Source organism: Ctenocephalides felis, unplaced genomic scaffold (assembly GCF_003426905.1).
Source record: "Ctenocephalides felis isolate EL2017-DRISC unplaced genomic scaffold, ASM342690v1 CF-g0.4_SCAFFOLD_01604, whole genome shotgun sequence".
Lineage (NCBI taxonomy): Eukaryota > Metazoa > Arthropoda > Insecta > Siphonaptera > Pulicidae > Ctenocephalides > Ctenocephalides felis.
Window position 1 is genome coordinate 4,797,212 of NW_020537758.1, and position 15,047 is coordinate 4,812,258.

General features: G+C 26.1%; 1 protein-coding gene across 1 annotated transcript; it reads left to right on the forward strand.

The window, feature by feature from the left end:
• The first annotated feature begins 604 nt into the window (after nt 1-604).
• LOC113372896 (SOX domain-containing protein dichaete-like) lies at nt 605-7,775 on the forward strand. Its single transcript, XM_026613233.1, has 2 exons — nt 605-719; nt 7,084-7,775. The coding sequence occupies exons 1-2, from the start codon at nt 626-628 to the stop codon at nt 7,773-7,775; spliced, it is 786 nt and encodes a 261-aa protein (XP_026469018.1). The 5' UTR covers nt 605-625.
• The last annotated feature ends 7,272 nt before the right edge of the window (nt 7,776-15,047 follow it).

Here is a 15,047-nt window from a genome sequence, read left to right on the forward strand (position 1 = left end):
GTACCTGATGGTTGAAACAGGTACGACTATAGAGTTGAAAGATTCAGTATTATTCTGGCCATTGTGACAGACGCATGTGTTTAAATAAAAAAAAATAAAATAAAAGCAGTGATTATGCCACAATAGGGACAAAGCAATAATAGACTAATAGACAGTGACGTTCTGTGTTTTATTAAAATATACAAGTGCTTTAAATTTAAGTTTTAATGTGATATGATTAAAAACACTAGTGCTAAAAATGTCGATCCTTAACTCAACCACAATGCACCAACAAAACTCCTACGGGTACCACAACATCGAACACTTGGCCAACCCTTCATCGAACCACCAACAATTAGTAGACAACAACCACTTGTCACCTTACCATTTAAATAACAACAAAAAAGACTCCTCTACTACCCCTAATAGTGACATCCACCAAGATGACAGATGTCAGTCCCAACAGCAACATTTCGGTCACCTTTCCAACCATCTGCCGTCTGTCAGCGGTCATTTGACCGCCAATTCGGCACCTGGACATCTCACGATGGCCGCTGGCGGTCAACATCATATGGGGACGGGGGTTGGTGGTCATAATGGCCAGAGTTTGGCTGGTCAGGGCCAGGAGGGACATATTAAAAGGCCAATGAACGCTTTTATGGTCTGGTCCAGGCTGCAGAGGAGGCAGATTGCTAAGGATAATCCTAAGATGCACAATAGCGAGATTTCGAAACGATTAGGTAAGTGGAAATATGATAGTTTTTGCTATTAGCTCCTACACTAAATTCTTTTAAGGTGCATATATTTTAAGGGTGCATTTTTGTATAAAAATCGTAATTTACTCGAAAAGTAGATGCAATTTTTAATTTTTTTAAACTAGACAATAATATAGAAACAATTAGGTACGGCATACTGTATTTTTAGCATTCTGGTGTAATCGGTGTAGCCTTACGAGCTCGTTGAAAACGCACATTACAGGAATTTTTATTCGTGCTCATTCAATAATGAGCAATTTCTTGCCAAAATGTTGTTTGGATACATTTTTGTACTAAATCGCGAATTACAAGAAAAATAGATCAGATTTCAAAATTTTGAAAATTAGGCATAAATGTACATACAATTAGGTATGACATACTATAATGATAGCATTCTGGTATAACTAGCGTGGCCTTACGAGTTCGTTAAAAAAGCTTGTTAGAGAAAGTTTTGCTCGTACACTAATGAGTAATTTGTAAGTTGAAATTGATATTGTTGTTTGAGTACATTTTTGTGATAAATCGTAAATTACTTAAAAAGTAAGTGGAATTTTATAATTTTGAAAGTTAGACATTATTGTGAATACTATAAGTTATGACATACTATAATTATAGCATTCTATTTTGATCGGTGCAATTTTGCGAGCTCGTTAAAAACGCGTATTATAGAAATTTTTGCCGGTGTATTAATTAGTTAAAATGTATGTTGCGGTCCACATATTGTTTGAGTGCCTTTTTGTACCAAATCGTAAATTACTCGAAGAATAGATCAGAATTCAAAATTTTGAAAATTAAACAATAATGTACATATATTGAGTTAAAACATACGGTAATTATAGCGTTCTACAATAATCGGTGTAGCCTTAAGAGCTCGCTAAAAATGCAGTTTGTATTAATGAGTAAGTTAAAGTAAAACTTTTATTGCGGTCCAGGTACATTTTTTAACTGAATCGTGAATTTCTCGAAAATTAGTAGGAATTTCAAAATTTTGGAAACTAGACATTAATGTCCATATCTCAAGCTATAACATACTATAATTATAGCGAGCTCGTGATCATTATAGTATCATTTTATAATAAATAAAGAGTGGATCAGATACAATTTCGTACATTTTTGTCAATTTCTAGCAAACTATTGATATATTGAGTAATAACATACTGTATTTTTAGATTTATAGTACATAAAATGTTGCATTACGAGCTCGTTAAAAACTGATATTCAAACATTTGTACATAGTTTCGAACAAAATCAAACAAATCTACCTACAAATTACATAAAAATATGCATTTTTGTCAAATTGTGGTCAAAGTATATAAAATTAGCTATGACATACTATAATTACAGCATTCTAGTATAAAAAGTCTGGCCTTATAAGCTCATCAAAAACTTTACAAATTATAATTCGTTCCAAAAAGGCCCGACGCAATTATATAAATAAATCATAAATATAATACAAAAATGTTTATATAAATATATAAAATATAATCATAATATAAGTATAAATAACATGCAAAATTCAGATTTAGTTTAATAATACATTTTACGATTTTGAATAAAAAAACGAACTCAAAAATCAACAAAGTATTTTGTAAAAAGTATCATTTATTATGAATATGTTTGACGAGCCCCTAAGGGCGTACGGTTCGAGCAAAAATATGAATATTTTAGTATAGTTTAGTTGAATATATGTACTTTAATGATAACATAAAAAAATATAATTTTAATTTTTGTTTGCTATTAATTAATAATAAGTTTGAAGTATGCACTCATCCGTCCGACGTTAATTTCAAAACCAAATTAGACATTACTTAGTTTTGGTGTATACTAAATTTCAACAAGCTCGTAAGACTACACTGGTTGTACTAGAATGCTGTAAATGCAGTATGTTATTGCTGTATATATGCAAATTAATATGTGATTAACAAAAATTTATATTTTTATATATTTTGCTAGTTAAAAATAATTTTATACAAAATTGTACCCGCGCGTTTCTCATTTTGGTACAAATTTATGTTTTCTATAAAATTCATTTTCAAGGAGCTCGTAAGACTACACTCTTTATACTACAAATTTATAATTCTAGTATGTTATTTCTGAATATAGATAAATTAGCCACAAATTATAAAAAATACATATTTCAATGCACTTTATAAATAATTACTAATTTTGTTCACAAATACACCCTCGACATGCTACAAATTTTACAAATATTTATTTCAATATTTTAGAACGAAATTATATAGTATATAATTATATATAGAAGTTATATAGTATGCCGAGTTGGTCTAGACAATTTTGTTGTTAGAAAATTTTGTAACTTATTTAATTTTAAACAAATTTGTCTTATACATTGTTCATGTTAAAGAAATGTGCATTCTCAAACGCGCTCCTTGCAATTCTTGAGTTTCAAAAGCAATTTTAGGGTATACCTAAATGCTGTAGAGGTTCAAAATATTAGACAAAATTATAAACTATTTAATTTTCTTAATTCACACAAACGGTTCAAAAGTTACAAAAGATATAATAAATAAATGCACAAACAAAGTCACAACACCAAACATTGCAATATTCATTTTATTTACAAATAACAGCATCATTAACTATTATTAGTACAGTGGGCCAACAACATATGTCCCATTATACCAAATATAATTTTAAAATATTTCTCCAGCTAATAATAGTTTAAATAAACAATAATTTTTAGATTTTCCCGTCGTTGTGCAAGGTTGTTGTCATACATGTTAATTATGCTCATAGTTTACATTGTCATTTAGAACATTTCGGAATACTTTATTTTTTGTCGTGACGACTAAATTTTTTGTCGACGACTCTGAATTTGTTCAAACAATTATACGGAAGATGTTAAATAATTTAAAATTTAAATTAACGACATACGGGGGAAAAGAAATCTTCATTTTGCCAACAGATGTAAAGGACTGAAAAATGCAAATATTTATTATATGACTTATAATTTTTAAATGGGTTTGATGTGAACGGAATATTTGGGAAATATGTCCTATAATGAATAAGTTGTAATGTTGTTTAATATTTGAAACCTCTACAGCAACTCGGTATACTTTAAAATTGCATTTGAATATTAACATACATAACATACCTGATGTATTTGTACTGTGGGATTTAAAGTTGTATGTGCATTTGTTTGTTATATCGTTTGTAACTTTTAAAGGGTTTGTTTAAAACAAATAAAATATTCGGCAAATTTGTATAAAATTAAATAGTCTGTAATTTTGTTTAACATTATGTTGCTCTACAGAAACTCGTTATACTTTAAAATAGCATTAGAAACTGTAGATTGTATACGAGCATGCTGAAAGTACATTTATCTACAAAATTATTTATAACTACTTTTTGGTGGAACATAAATGGTACATTTGAGTAATATATTTAAATATAAATTTATAACATTATCGCTAACACTATAATGTCCAATAATAAAATTAATAAATAAAAGTTGTGAATAATAAAAATAATACTAGAAAAACAATAAAGTGGAATAAAAACAATAAGTGACAGATAATAATAAATATAACAAAATAACAATATTATAAATAATACAATAATAGTACAATAATAATAATATTAATATTAGCGTTTAAAATCACTTTTAAATTTAACATGTTTTTTCTCATATATTTTCTAATATATTAAAAATAAATTTAATTATTCAAAATTGACACAAAGTATATTATGAACTTTTGTTTAAAAATACTTTTATTTTATTTTTGACAGTACACTAGTTAATATATTATTTATTTTTTATTATACTTCGTAAAATTATTTATAAACGAACCCAAATTATTTTCCCTAGATTTTGCGTTTGCACGTTAACCTAAAACGAAGGGTCGGTCCAGGTTGCGTGCACTTCTAGGGAAAAACTTGCCTAACACCATATTTATAATAAATAATTTGTTTTAAATTTAATGTAATAAATATAAATATTGTAATTTGTTATAACTGTTAAATAATTCAACATCTAGTAACAATAATGAACGATAATATAAATTTAAACTAAAAGAGTACAAAGGATAGTATTTACATTAAAATGATATCCGTATGATGATTTAATATAAAATAGAAGCAAATAATAATAATAATAAAATTGATAAATAAAATAATAGACTAAATATAAGAGCTTATAAATTGGACGTCGAGGTTTATATATGTTTACATGAAAAGTGAATAAACAAAACTTAATTAATCGGATTTAAAATAAAGGACATTGTCTAATATTTATAAGAATTATTTAAACTGAATTGCGTAAAAATTGATTAAAATCGTTACTTATAGTAATTACGTAACTTGCAGACGTTATTTTTACAAAATATTAAATACCAAAGAATAGAAATCTATATTAAAGATTTCTTTTAATTACAATATTTGTTACAACTGTTAAATAATTTAACATACAGTAATAATAATGAACATTAATATAAATATAAATAAAAAAGAGTATAAAAAAAAGGATAGTAGCTTCATTAAAATGATATCCGTAGTATGATAATTTAATATAAAATGAAAGCAAATAACAATAATAATAAAATAAATAAAAATAAATAAAATAAATAAAATTTCTGAATAATAAAAATAATACTAGAAAAACAATAAAATGGAATAAAAACAATAAGTGACATATAATAATAAATATAACAAAATAACAATATTAGAAATAATAAGATAATAATATAATAATAATAATAACAATAATATTAATATTAATATTAGCGTTTAAAATCACTTTTAAATTTAACACGTTTTTTCTCATATATTTTCTAATATATTAAAAGTAAATTTAATTATTCAAAATTGACACGATATGTATTATGAACTTTTGTTTAAAAATACTTTTATTTTATGTTTTGATAGTACACTAGTTAATATATTATTTATTTTTTATTATACTTCGTAAAATTATTTATAAATGAACACAAATTATTTTCCCTAGATTTTGCGTTTGCACGTTAACCTAAAACGAAGGGTTGGTCCAGGTTGCGTGAACTTTTAGGGAAAAACTTGCCTAACACCATATTTATAATAAATAAATATTTTTTAATTTAATGTAATAAATATAAATATTGTAATTTGTTATTACTGTTAAATAATTCAACATCTAGTAACAATAATAAACGATAATATAAATTTAAACTAAAAGAGTACAAAGGATAGTATTTACATTAAAAAGATATCCGTATGATGATGATATAATATAAAATAAAAGCAAATAATAACTAGTGGGGTTGGTGGCATCGAGCCTTAAGGCAAATTGCTGGAACTTCCCGTACCGTAACGAAATGTTCGAGGAATATTGAATGTTTTCAAATAGATTATTATAAATATTGTAACATTGTCTAATATTTATAAGAATTATATCAACTGAATTGCAGAGTTGAAATTATTTGTTTAAAGTATATTAGAACTATTGTCAGAATTAAAAATAAAATCTGAATTATTTTCGATATACCAAAAATAAAAAAAAAAAAAAATTGAAACAAAAATTTTTTTTTTCCAAAATCGATTATTCTGTTAAGACAAGCAGAAAGTTCTTAGAATCAATTGAATCAGATGCTTAGTTCTCTCAAAAACTGCCATTTTTTGTACATTTAGCTCTATATCTTCGAAATGGCTGGGCCTGCCTTTGCGAAAAACTAATAACCACTTTTTCCAATCATTACTAATTGAATGTTTTTTAGATCATTCAAATCGGATGCTCCGTTCTCTCAAAAACTCGATTTCTATTTGCTGCACTCTTTGCTCTTTATCTCCGTAACTGCTGGACCTGCCTTTGCCAAAAACTAATCAGCACATCTCCTTATCAATAGGAATCGAATGTTTTTTGAACCATTCAAATCGGTTGATCCGTACGCCCGAAAACGTGGGCGAAAAATTGTATCCATACATACATACACACACACACATACACACACATCCATTTTTTCTGAAGTATGCCAAAATGTTCAGAAACATTCAAAACGTCGAAAAATGTAAAAAATTTCAATTCCGATTTTTGGCCCATTACAATAACTTACCCTACGAGTAGTTAATAGTAATAAAATTAATAAATAAAATAAATACAATTTCTGAATAATAAAAATAATACTAGAAAAACAATAAAGAGGAATAAAAACAATAAGTGACAGATAATAATAAATATATCAAAATAACAATAAAAAAAATAATAAGATAAAAAAATAATAATAAAATTAATAAAAATAAATAAAATAAATACAATTTCTGAATAATAAATAATAATCCAAGATGTCAAAAATAATCAGTAATTTCTCATAAATCCATTACCCCAATTTTTCATAAATCCATTATCCTTTTTTTCCAGGTGCCGAATGGAAACTCCTGACAGAGTCCCAAAAGCGGCCCTTCATCGACGAAGCAAAACGGCTGCGAGCCCTGCACATGAAAGATCACCCCGACTACAAATACCGGCCACGTCGCAAACCCAAAAACCCACTTCAGATAACCCATCCCCATCAGCAGGCCTATCATCCTCACCAGAAGACCTTACCAGGTCATCCTGGTAACCCGGCAGCAGGCGGTTTCCCATCCTTCGCCCTGCCTTATTTCTCAGGGCCACAAATTTTAGGGGATCCTTACAGGCCGTATTTCGGGTCTTTGGATCCGGTGGCCCATTTTTCGCAGCTGATGCAGGCCGATCCGGCCAAAACTCTGAGTTTATACTCTACTTTGTACCAGGGCCAACAGGCGACACCCACTTCGGCGTTGACTTCTGGGACATCGACGGCGACTTCGATGAGGTCGCCTTATTTTACGGGGAACTCGAATTTGTATCCGGGATTCACGGGAAGTCCCGGGGCCAGTCCTGGGTCTAGCCCTGGCAGCCAGGATAATAATAATCATCTACGACAACAAGGGCAGATACAACAGTTTCCAATGGACAACAACGTTGTGGCCAATGGGCAACTCAATGGCCAACAGTTGACCAATCCTCAGGATCTTAAACAGGAGCTTAAATTCGATGCTTTGAGGAGGCCGGTACCTGTTTTGTATTAATTTTTGTTTTTAGTTGTGATTTTGTAAATATTGACTTTAGTTGATCATATGCTAGTAACATAGTTAGATTTTTTCGTGCAACTGGTGATCTTATCTCATAAATTAAAAATCTTATCTTCGTAAAAGTTGTCTAGATATCCACGAAATGGATTTTGGTAAAATTTGGTCGACTTCCATTTTTTTACCAAATTTTGGATAAATTTTTCATAACTGACGCTTAATTTTTTACTAAATTCTGGGTAAATTTTCGTGAAAGAATTGATTCTTTTATTTTTTGACAAAATTTTGGGTAAATTTTCGTGAAAAATTGATTCTTTTATTTTTTGACTAAATTTTGGGTAAATTTTCGTGAAAAAATTGATTCTTTTATTTTTTGACTAAATTTTGGGTAAATTTTCGTGAAAAAATTGATTCTTTTATTTTTTGACTAAATTTTGGGTAAATTTTCGTGAAAAAATTGATTCTTTTATTTTTTGACTAAATTTTGGGTAAATTTTCGTGAAAAAATTGATTCTTTTATTTTTTGACTAAATTTTGGGTAAATTTTCGTGAAAAAATTGACCCTTAATTTTTGACAAAATTTTGAGTAAATTTTCGTGAAAAAATTGATTCTTTTATTTTTTGACTAAATTTTGGGTAAATTTTCGTGAAAAAATTGACCCGTAATTTTTGACAAAATTTTGGGTAAATTTTCGTGAAAAAATTGATTCTTTTATTTTTTGACTAAATTTTGGGTAAATTTTCGTGAAAGAATTGATTCTTTTATTTTTTGACTAAATTTTCGTAAAAAAATTGATTTTTTTATTTTCTGACTGAATTTTGGGTAAATTTTCGTAAAAAAATTGATTCTTTTATATTTTGACTAAATTATCGTGAAAAAATGGATTCTTATATTTTTTTATTAAATTTTGGGTGAATTTTCGTCAAAAAATCTGACCTTTATTTTTTTTGGGTAAATTTTGGTAAAATATCTGACCTTTATTTTTTGGCCAAATTTTGCACAAATCCATTCCAATTTCAAGATGTATATAAATTTGTATTTTTAAATTTTTTTTGTATCAGTGCTGTGCAACTGTTACACTAAACGGGTCACTTTCGAAATGCGGTTAATTTTTTTTTAAATAAATTTGAAAAAATATATTTATTAAATACAAAAATGCAATTTTTATGTTAGCATATTTTTCACAATTTTTTTATTCTATTATATACAATTTTTCTCATTAAAAATTTTTTTTGGTCTCAAATTAAACAAGTTGAGACCATTCAGGTTTTACTTAAAGGGTATGGGCGTGTTTCCATACAGAATTGGCCCCACCCTGGTATTTAAATAATTTTGATGCCATTTTATAGGTATTTTTGAGAAAATCCGATATACCGAATTTCAAATCCGTAGCTCATCATTTGGCCGAGATATCATTGAAAATGTGTGAAAGTGGCCCCTTTTTTCAAAGTCGTTTTTTGTCGCAACGGTGAAAAATATCAAAAAAACAAATAACGGGATTATATTCATATCGATGCCTACTATATTTTTAATAACAAATATTGTTTAATAATTATTTTTTAGTGCAGGAAAAAGTGAAAATAATTTTTCGTTTTGAATTTTCGGGTAGTGCGGTTGTTTGGACTAATTTTTAATTAGCATTATTAGAACGGCTATTCAATTTTCTTTTAGTGTGCAAAATTTTGTTTTATTTCATGTGGTAGAACACATTCAAAATTAGAAAAAACCTGAGCAAGTACACGCTCGCGCTCATATAGCACCCGCGTAAGTCGTCTCTCATTCGCAACGACTAGCAACAGCATTGCTCGCCGCGCATCGTGATAAATTAAAACATTTTTAATAAAACACAATATACGTGTATATACATTTATATTTTGAATAATTATATATTTATATGTATATGTATAATAATAACTATATTTTTATAATTAAATATATATTATTTATATATTGCACAAGTATATTATATGATTTAATCATCATTAATAATTTATTAATTAATTATTACTTATTAATTAATTATTAATTATTATTTATTGATATTAATTAATAATACCACTAATAAGTAAAAAATAGATTGATAAAAAATACATAATAATAGTATATCGGTATATGATTACTATTCATGCTACAGCGCAATTTTGTACAAATGCAAGTATACTAAGTTAGTCATAAATATATTAAATATCTTGAAGTTTTTTTTTAAATTAAATAATATATATGAATATATTGAATAGAATATCTCAACCTATAAATACTCATAATAATTATTGAACTATTGCACTATTGTGTATCATCCTTAACTAAAATATTTGAAATTTCGCGGCAGTATAATTATAATATATATTGTATTGTGGTGATAACTAAATTATATAAAATTGAATTGACACTAAAATATAAGAAAAGTGCAAAATCAACTGGTACAAAGGTGTAGAGCACACAAAAATTAAAAAGAGCATTATTTATTTAATAATTATCAAAAACTTCGTGATTAGTTAAATTCCAAAATTATATTAGTTTTATGCTGTCTGTATTTTGTTATGTTATGTGTGGTTTTTGCGGGCAAAATTTCAAATATTTTAATTAAGGATGATACACAATAGTGCAATAGTTCAATAATTATTATGAGTATTTATAGGTTGAGATATTCTATTCAATATATTCATATATATTATTTAATTTAAAAAAAAACTTCAAGATATTTAATATATTTATGACTAACTTAGTATACTTGCATTTGTACAAAATTGCGCTGTAGCATGAATAGTAATCATATACCGATATACTATTATTATGTATATTTTTTATCAATCTATTTTTTACTTATTTAGTGGTATTATTAATTAATATCAATAAATAATAATTAATAATTAATTAATAAGTAATAATTAATTAATAAATTATTAATGATGATTAAATCATATAATATACTTGTGCAATATATAAATAATATATATTTAATTATATAAAAATATAGTTATTATTATACATATACATATAAATATATAATTATTCAAAATATAAATGTATATACACGTATATTGTGTTTTATTAAAAATGTTTTAATTTATCACGATGCGCGGCGAGCAATGCTGTTGCTAGTCGTTGCGAATGAGAGACGACTTACGCGGGTGCTATATGAGCGCGAGCGTGTACTTGCTCAGGTTTTTTCTAATTTTGAATGTGTTCTACCACATGAAATAAAACAAAATTTTGCACACTAAAAGAAAATTGAATAGCCGTTCTAATGATGCTAATTAAAAATTAGTCCATACAACCGCACTATCCGAAAATTCAAAACGAAAAATTATTTTCACTTTTTCTTGCACTAAAAAATAATTATTAAACAATATTTGTTATTAGAAATATAGTAGGCATCGATATGAATATAATCCCGTTATTTGTTTTTTGATATCTTTCACCGTTGCGACAAAAAACAACTTTGAAAAAAGGGGCCACTTTCACACATTTTCAATGATATCTCGGCCAAATGATGAGCTACGGATTTGAAATTCGGTATATCGGATTTTCTCGAAAATACCTATAAAATGGCATCAAAATTATTTAAATACCAGGGTGGGGCCAATTCTGTATGGAAACACGCCCATACCCTTTATTACAAAATTAACTTCAAAATTTAAAAATATTAGCATTTATATTCCAAAACTTATTTAAAACCTGAATTTACTCAAGACCTAAAATTATTTACTTTATAAAAAATCGAGAAAAATTATTTTGGCCTTAAATCAAATGGCATTTAAACTAAAAAGTAATAAATTATTTATTTAAATATTAATAAAAATTATTTGCTGGCTTTGAATATGTTAAATTCAGGTCTTAATTTTTTTTTATTCATAATTTAAACAATTTGTCCAAAAATGTATCGATTTAAGGCTTTAAGATAATATTATGCCGATTTTTAATAAAATATGATTTTAGGCCTAAAATATTTATATTTCAGGCCTAAAATTAAACAAATAATTTAGTAACAAGCCTTAATTTAGTTAATTTCAGACCTTAAATTAATATTTAATGTATTTATATAAAATTAACATTAACCCTTTTTTTAATTTGAAAAAATGAATTAATTTCAGGCCTAAAATCTGTTGATTTCAGGCTTTAAATTAATAGTTTTGTTAATTTAATTTAATACAGTAAAATAGAGCTTTAAATTAACATTTTCGTTATTTAAAATTTAATAATTTTGATATTTTGTTTAACAAAAATATCCATAAAATCAGGTTTAAAATAAGTTAATTGCAGACTTTAAATAAACTTTTTGGTCAATTTAAAAAATACTCGAAAATCAGGTTCGTAATAAATTAATTTCAGGCTTTAAATTAGTTATAAAAATTATACAAATACTAAAAATAATCAAAAAAAAAATTTTTAAGTAAAAATAATGATATACAGGTAATAAATCACTTTTGGACCTAAAATACGTTGATTTCAGGGCTTAAATTAGTTTTTTTTAGATCAAAAAAATTTTTTTTAGCAAATATAAATAAAAAAAATTTATTTACACTCATTAGCTAGAAAAAAACGCATTATTGTATTTTTTAATATTTTTTTTAAACAATTTTCTGAAGATCTCTCCAACCGCTACCATAATTTTTCTTCTAACTAAAATAATCAACTAATTAACTATTTAGTTAATTAATTAAATATATATATATATATATATATATATATATATATTACTTTGTAAATATATAATATAGTAAAGTTGTTGTGTAATTATTTAACTAATAAATATAAGTTTTTGTTAATATAAAATTGTGTAAAGCGAATTGTAAATTTGTGAAATCCATTTTGTACATATTAGTTATTAATAATAATAATTAGACTAATTAGATAATTGATTGATTTTGAATGTATTCTGTATTATTATTATTATCTAGTTTTAGATTTAAATAAAAATAAATACTACTGCTAGCCATATTATATAATTCGCACGAGTCGCAAGCAAATTTAATAAAATAAAGAAAAATTGTTTAGATTGAAAATGAAAATTTGAGGATATATAAATATATATACAAATATATAAATATAAAATATTGATGAGAATATATCGAATTAAAACAAGGATTTTGATGGTTTTATTAGAAAAATTTGGTTTTCAGGTCTTAAATTATATATATATATATATATATATATATATATATATATATATATAAATATTATATCTGTCTGTTTCTCTCGAGAGATTTGCTAATGTCAGAGACCCTTTTGTTCCCTTTAGACCCCAAAAATATTTTGTCAATGATTTTGACAGAACAATAAAATCGCATTCGGATTCACAATGGACTTAACAAAAGCACAAAACGCATTTATATATATACAAATAATACACAATAAGACGGATTTGTAACCGAAAATTTCGAATTAGACATTTGTACATATATACACACACTGGACATACACAAACACATGCCAAAATATATTTAATACTTTTTTTTTGTAACGTCCAGTTTGTTTGGTTTGGTAAAATTAGAAATATTGAAAATTTATCAAAAGTGTGTTAGAAACAAATATCAGGAATTGTATAAGCTATTTATCGGTCTTATATCATTTTGGTGTGAATTTATTGGATTTTTAGTTATTCAACAAAAACTAAATATTTGTACCTCAACTTGTAACTCAATTGGACTTGCTTAACTATATAGCTAGCAAAGTCAAATTTTGGGTCCATTTTTGGTTCGGTAAAATTATAAATATTTAAAATACGTTAAAGGTGTATTAGATATAAACATCACTAAATTTATAAGCTTTAAATCGGTCTTACAGATTTTTTGTGTAAACATTCTACAAAAACTAAAATTTGTACTTCAAAATGTACCTTTCTAATATTTGTACTTCAAAATGTACCTCAACGGACTGTGCCAACTATGTGTAGTTAGCAAGGTCAAATTTGGGGTCAATTTTTGTGTCCGGTAAATCTATAAATATTGAAAATACGTTAAAGATGTGTTAGAAACAAATATTGGAAATTTTATAAGCTATTTATCGTTCTTATACACTTTCTATATAAAGTCATTGGCTTTTAAGATTTTCAACAAAAACTAAAATTTCGTACCTCTAGTCCTCTATACAAAGTTAGCAAGGTCATTTTTTTCTTGGTCAACTTTTTTGCAGGGTAAAACTTTATATATTCATAATACATCAAATATGTGTTCGAAAGAAAAATCCCAGATTTTATAAACTATTTATCATTCCTATATAAACTCATTGGTTTTTAAAATATTTAACAAAAACTAAAAATTTTGTACTTTATTTTCAGTGTAAGCACAATCATTTTTTTACCAATTTTTGACTCGATAAAGCTCGATAAATATTGAAAATTCATTAATAATGTGTTTGAAACAAATATAAAAAAATTTATAAGCTCATATACTTTTGGTGTAAACTTATTAGTTTTTTAAATTTCCAATAAAATCTAAAATTTTGTTCTTTATTTTCAGTGTAACCAAGGACAATTTTTTTGGTCAATTTTCGTACTCGATAAAGCTATAAATATCGAAAATTCATTAAACATGTGTTAGAAATAAATATCAAAAATTTTATAAACTATTTATCACTCTCATACAACTTTTGTGTAAGTTTTATTTTTATTATATAGTTATTATTTATGATTTTATTATATATTTAAAAGAAACTAAAAATTAGTACCATGTACAGTACAAATAATGAGCGATCTGAAAACCCTTTGGATGCAAATCAAATTTCTCATCTTGATAAAAAATGAAATATAAGAGATAGATTAAAACTTACTTAGACAAAAATATTGGAAATTTTATTAGCTTCAAACACTACTAATATACTATATAGGTGAGTACAACAGTTTTTGCAGTTTTGCAAAAACTAAAATTTGTACCAGCACTGTACAAATTATCGACGAAAAATGCTTCTCGGTGCAAAATGAAATTCCCAAAGTTTCCCAATAGAGAAGTAAATATAAAAAATTGGCTAAAACAATATTAGACAAAAATGTTCCAAATTTTATAAAGTTCAAATCCTGCTAACACACTTTTCGTGTCTCTTTATCAGGTTTTGCAAAATTTAACAAAAACTAAAAAATTTTAGCGCAAAATTTTGTTCCTATTTCTATGTCCGTCTCCTCTTATGTATTTAGCAGATTAAACGTTTCGATTATCTGACCCTCTGGTCTTCATCAGTGGAAATAAATAGGTGTGTATATATGTGTGTGTGTGTTTGTGTGTTTTATTTATTTTTTGTCTTCATAAGTTGATTGTCTCATTGTTGGGCGAAAT

Excerpts from the sequence above, each read along its gene's own strand:
- LOC113372896 (XM_026613233.1), top strand. The coding sequence starts at position 626 with ATGAACGCTTTTATGGTCTGGTCCAGGCTGCAGAGGAGGCAGATTGCT. Across the intron at positions 720-7,083 it reads CGAGATTTCGAAACGATTAG|GTGCCGAATGGAAACTCCTG; the intron begins GTAAGTGGAAAT and ends CTTTTTTTCCAG.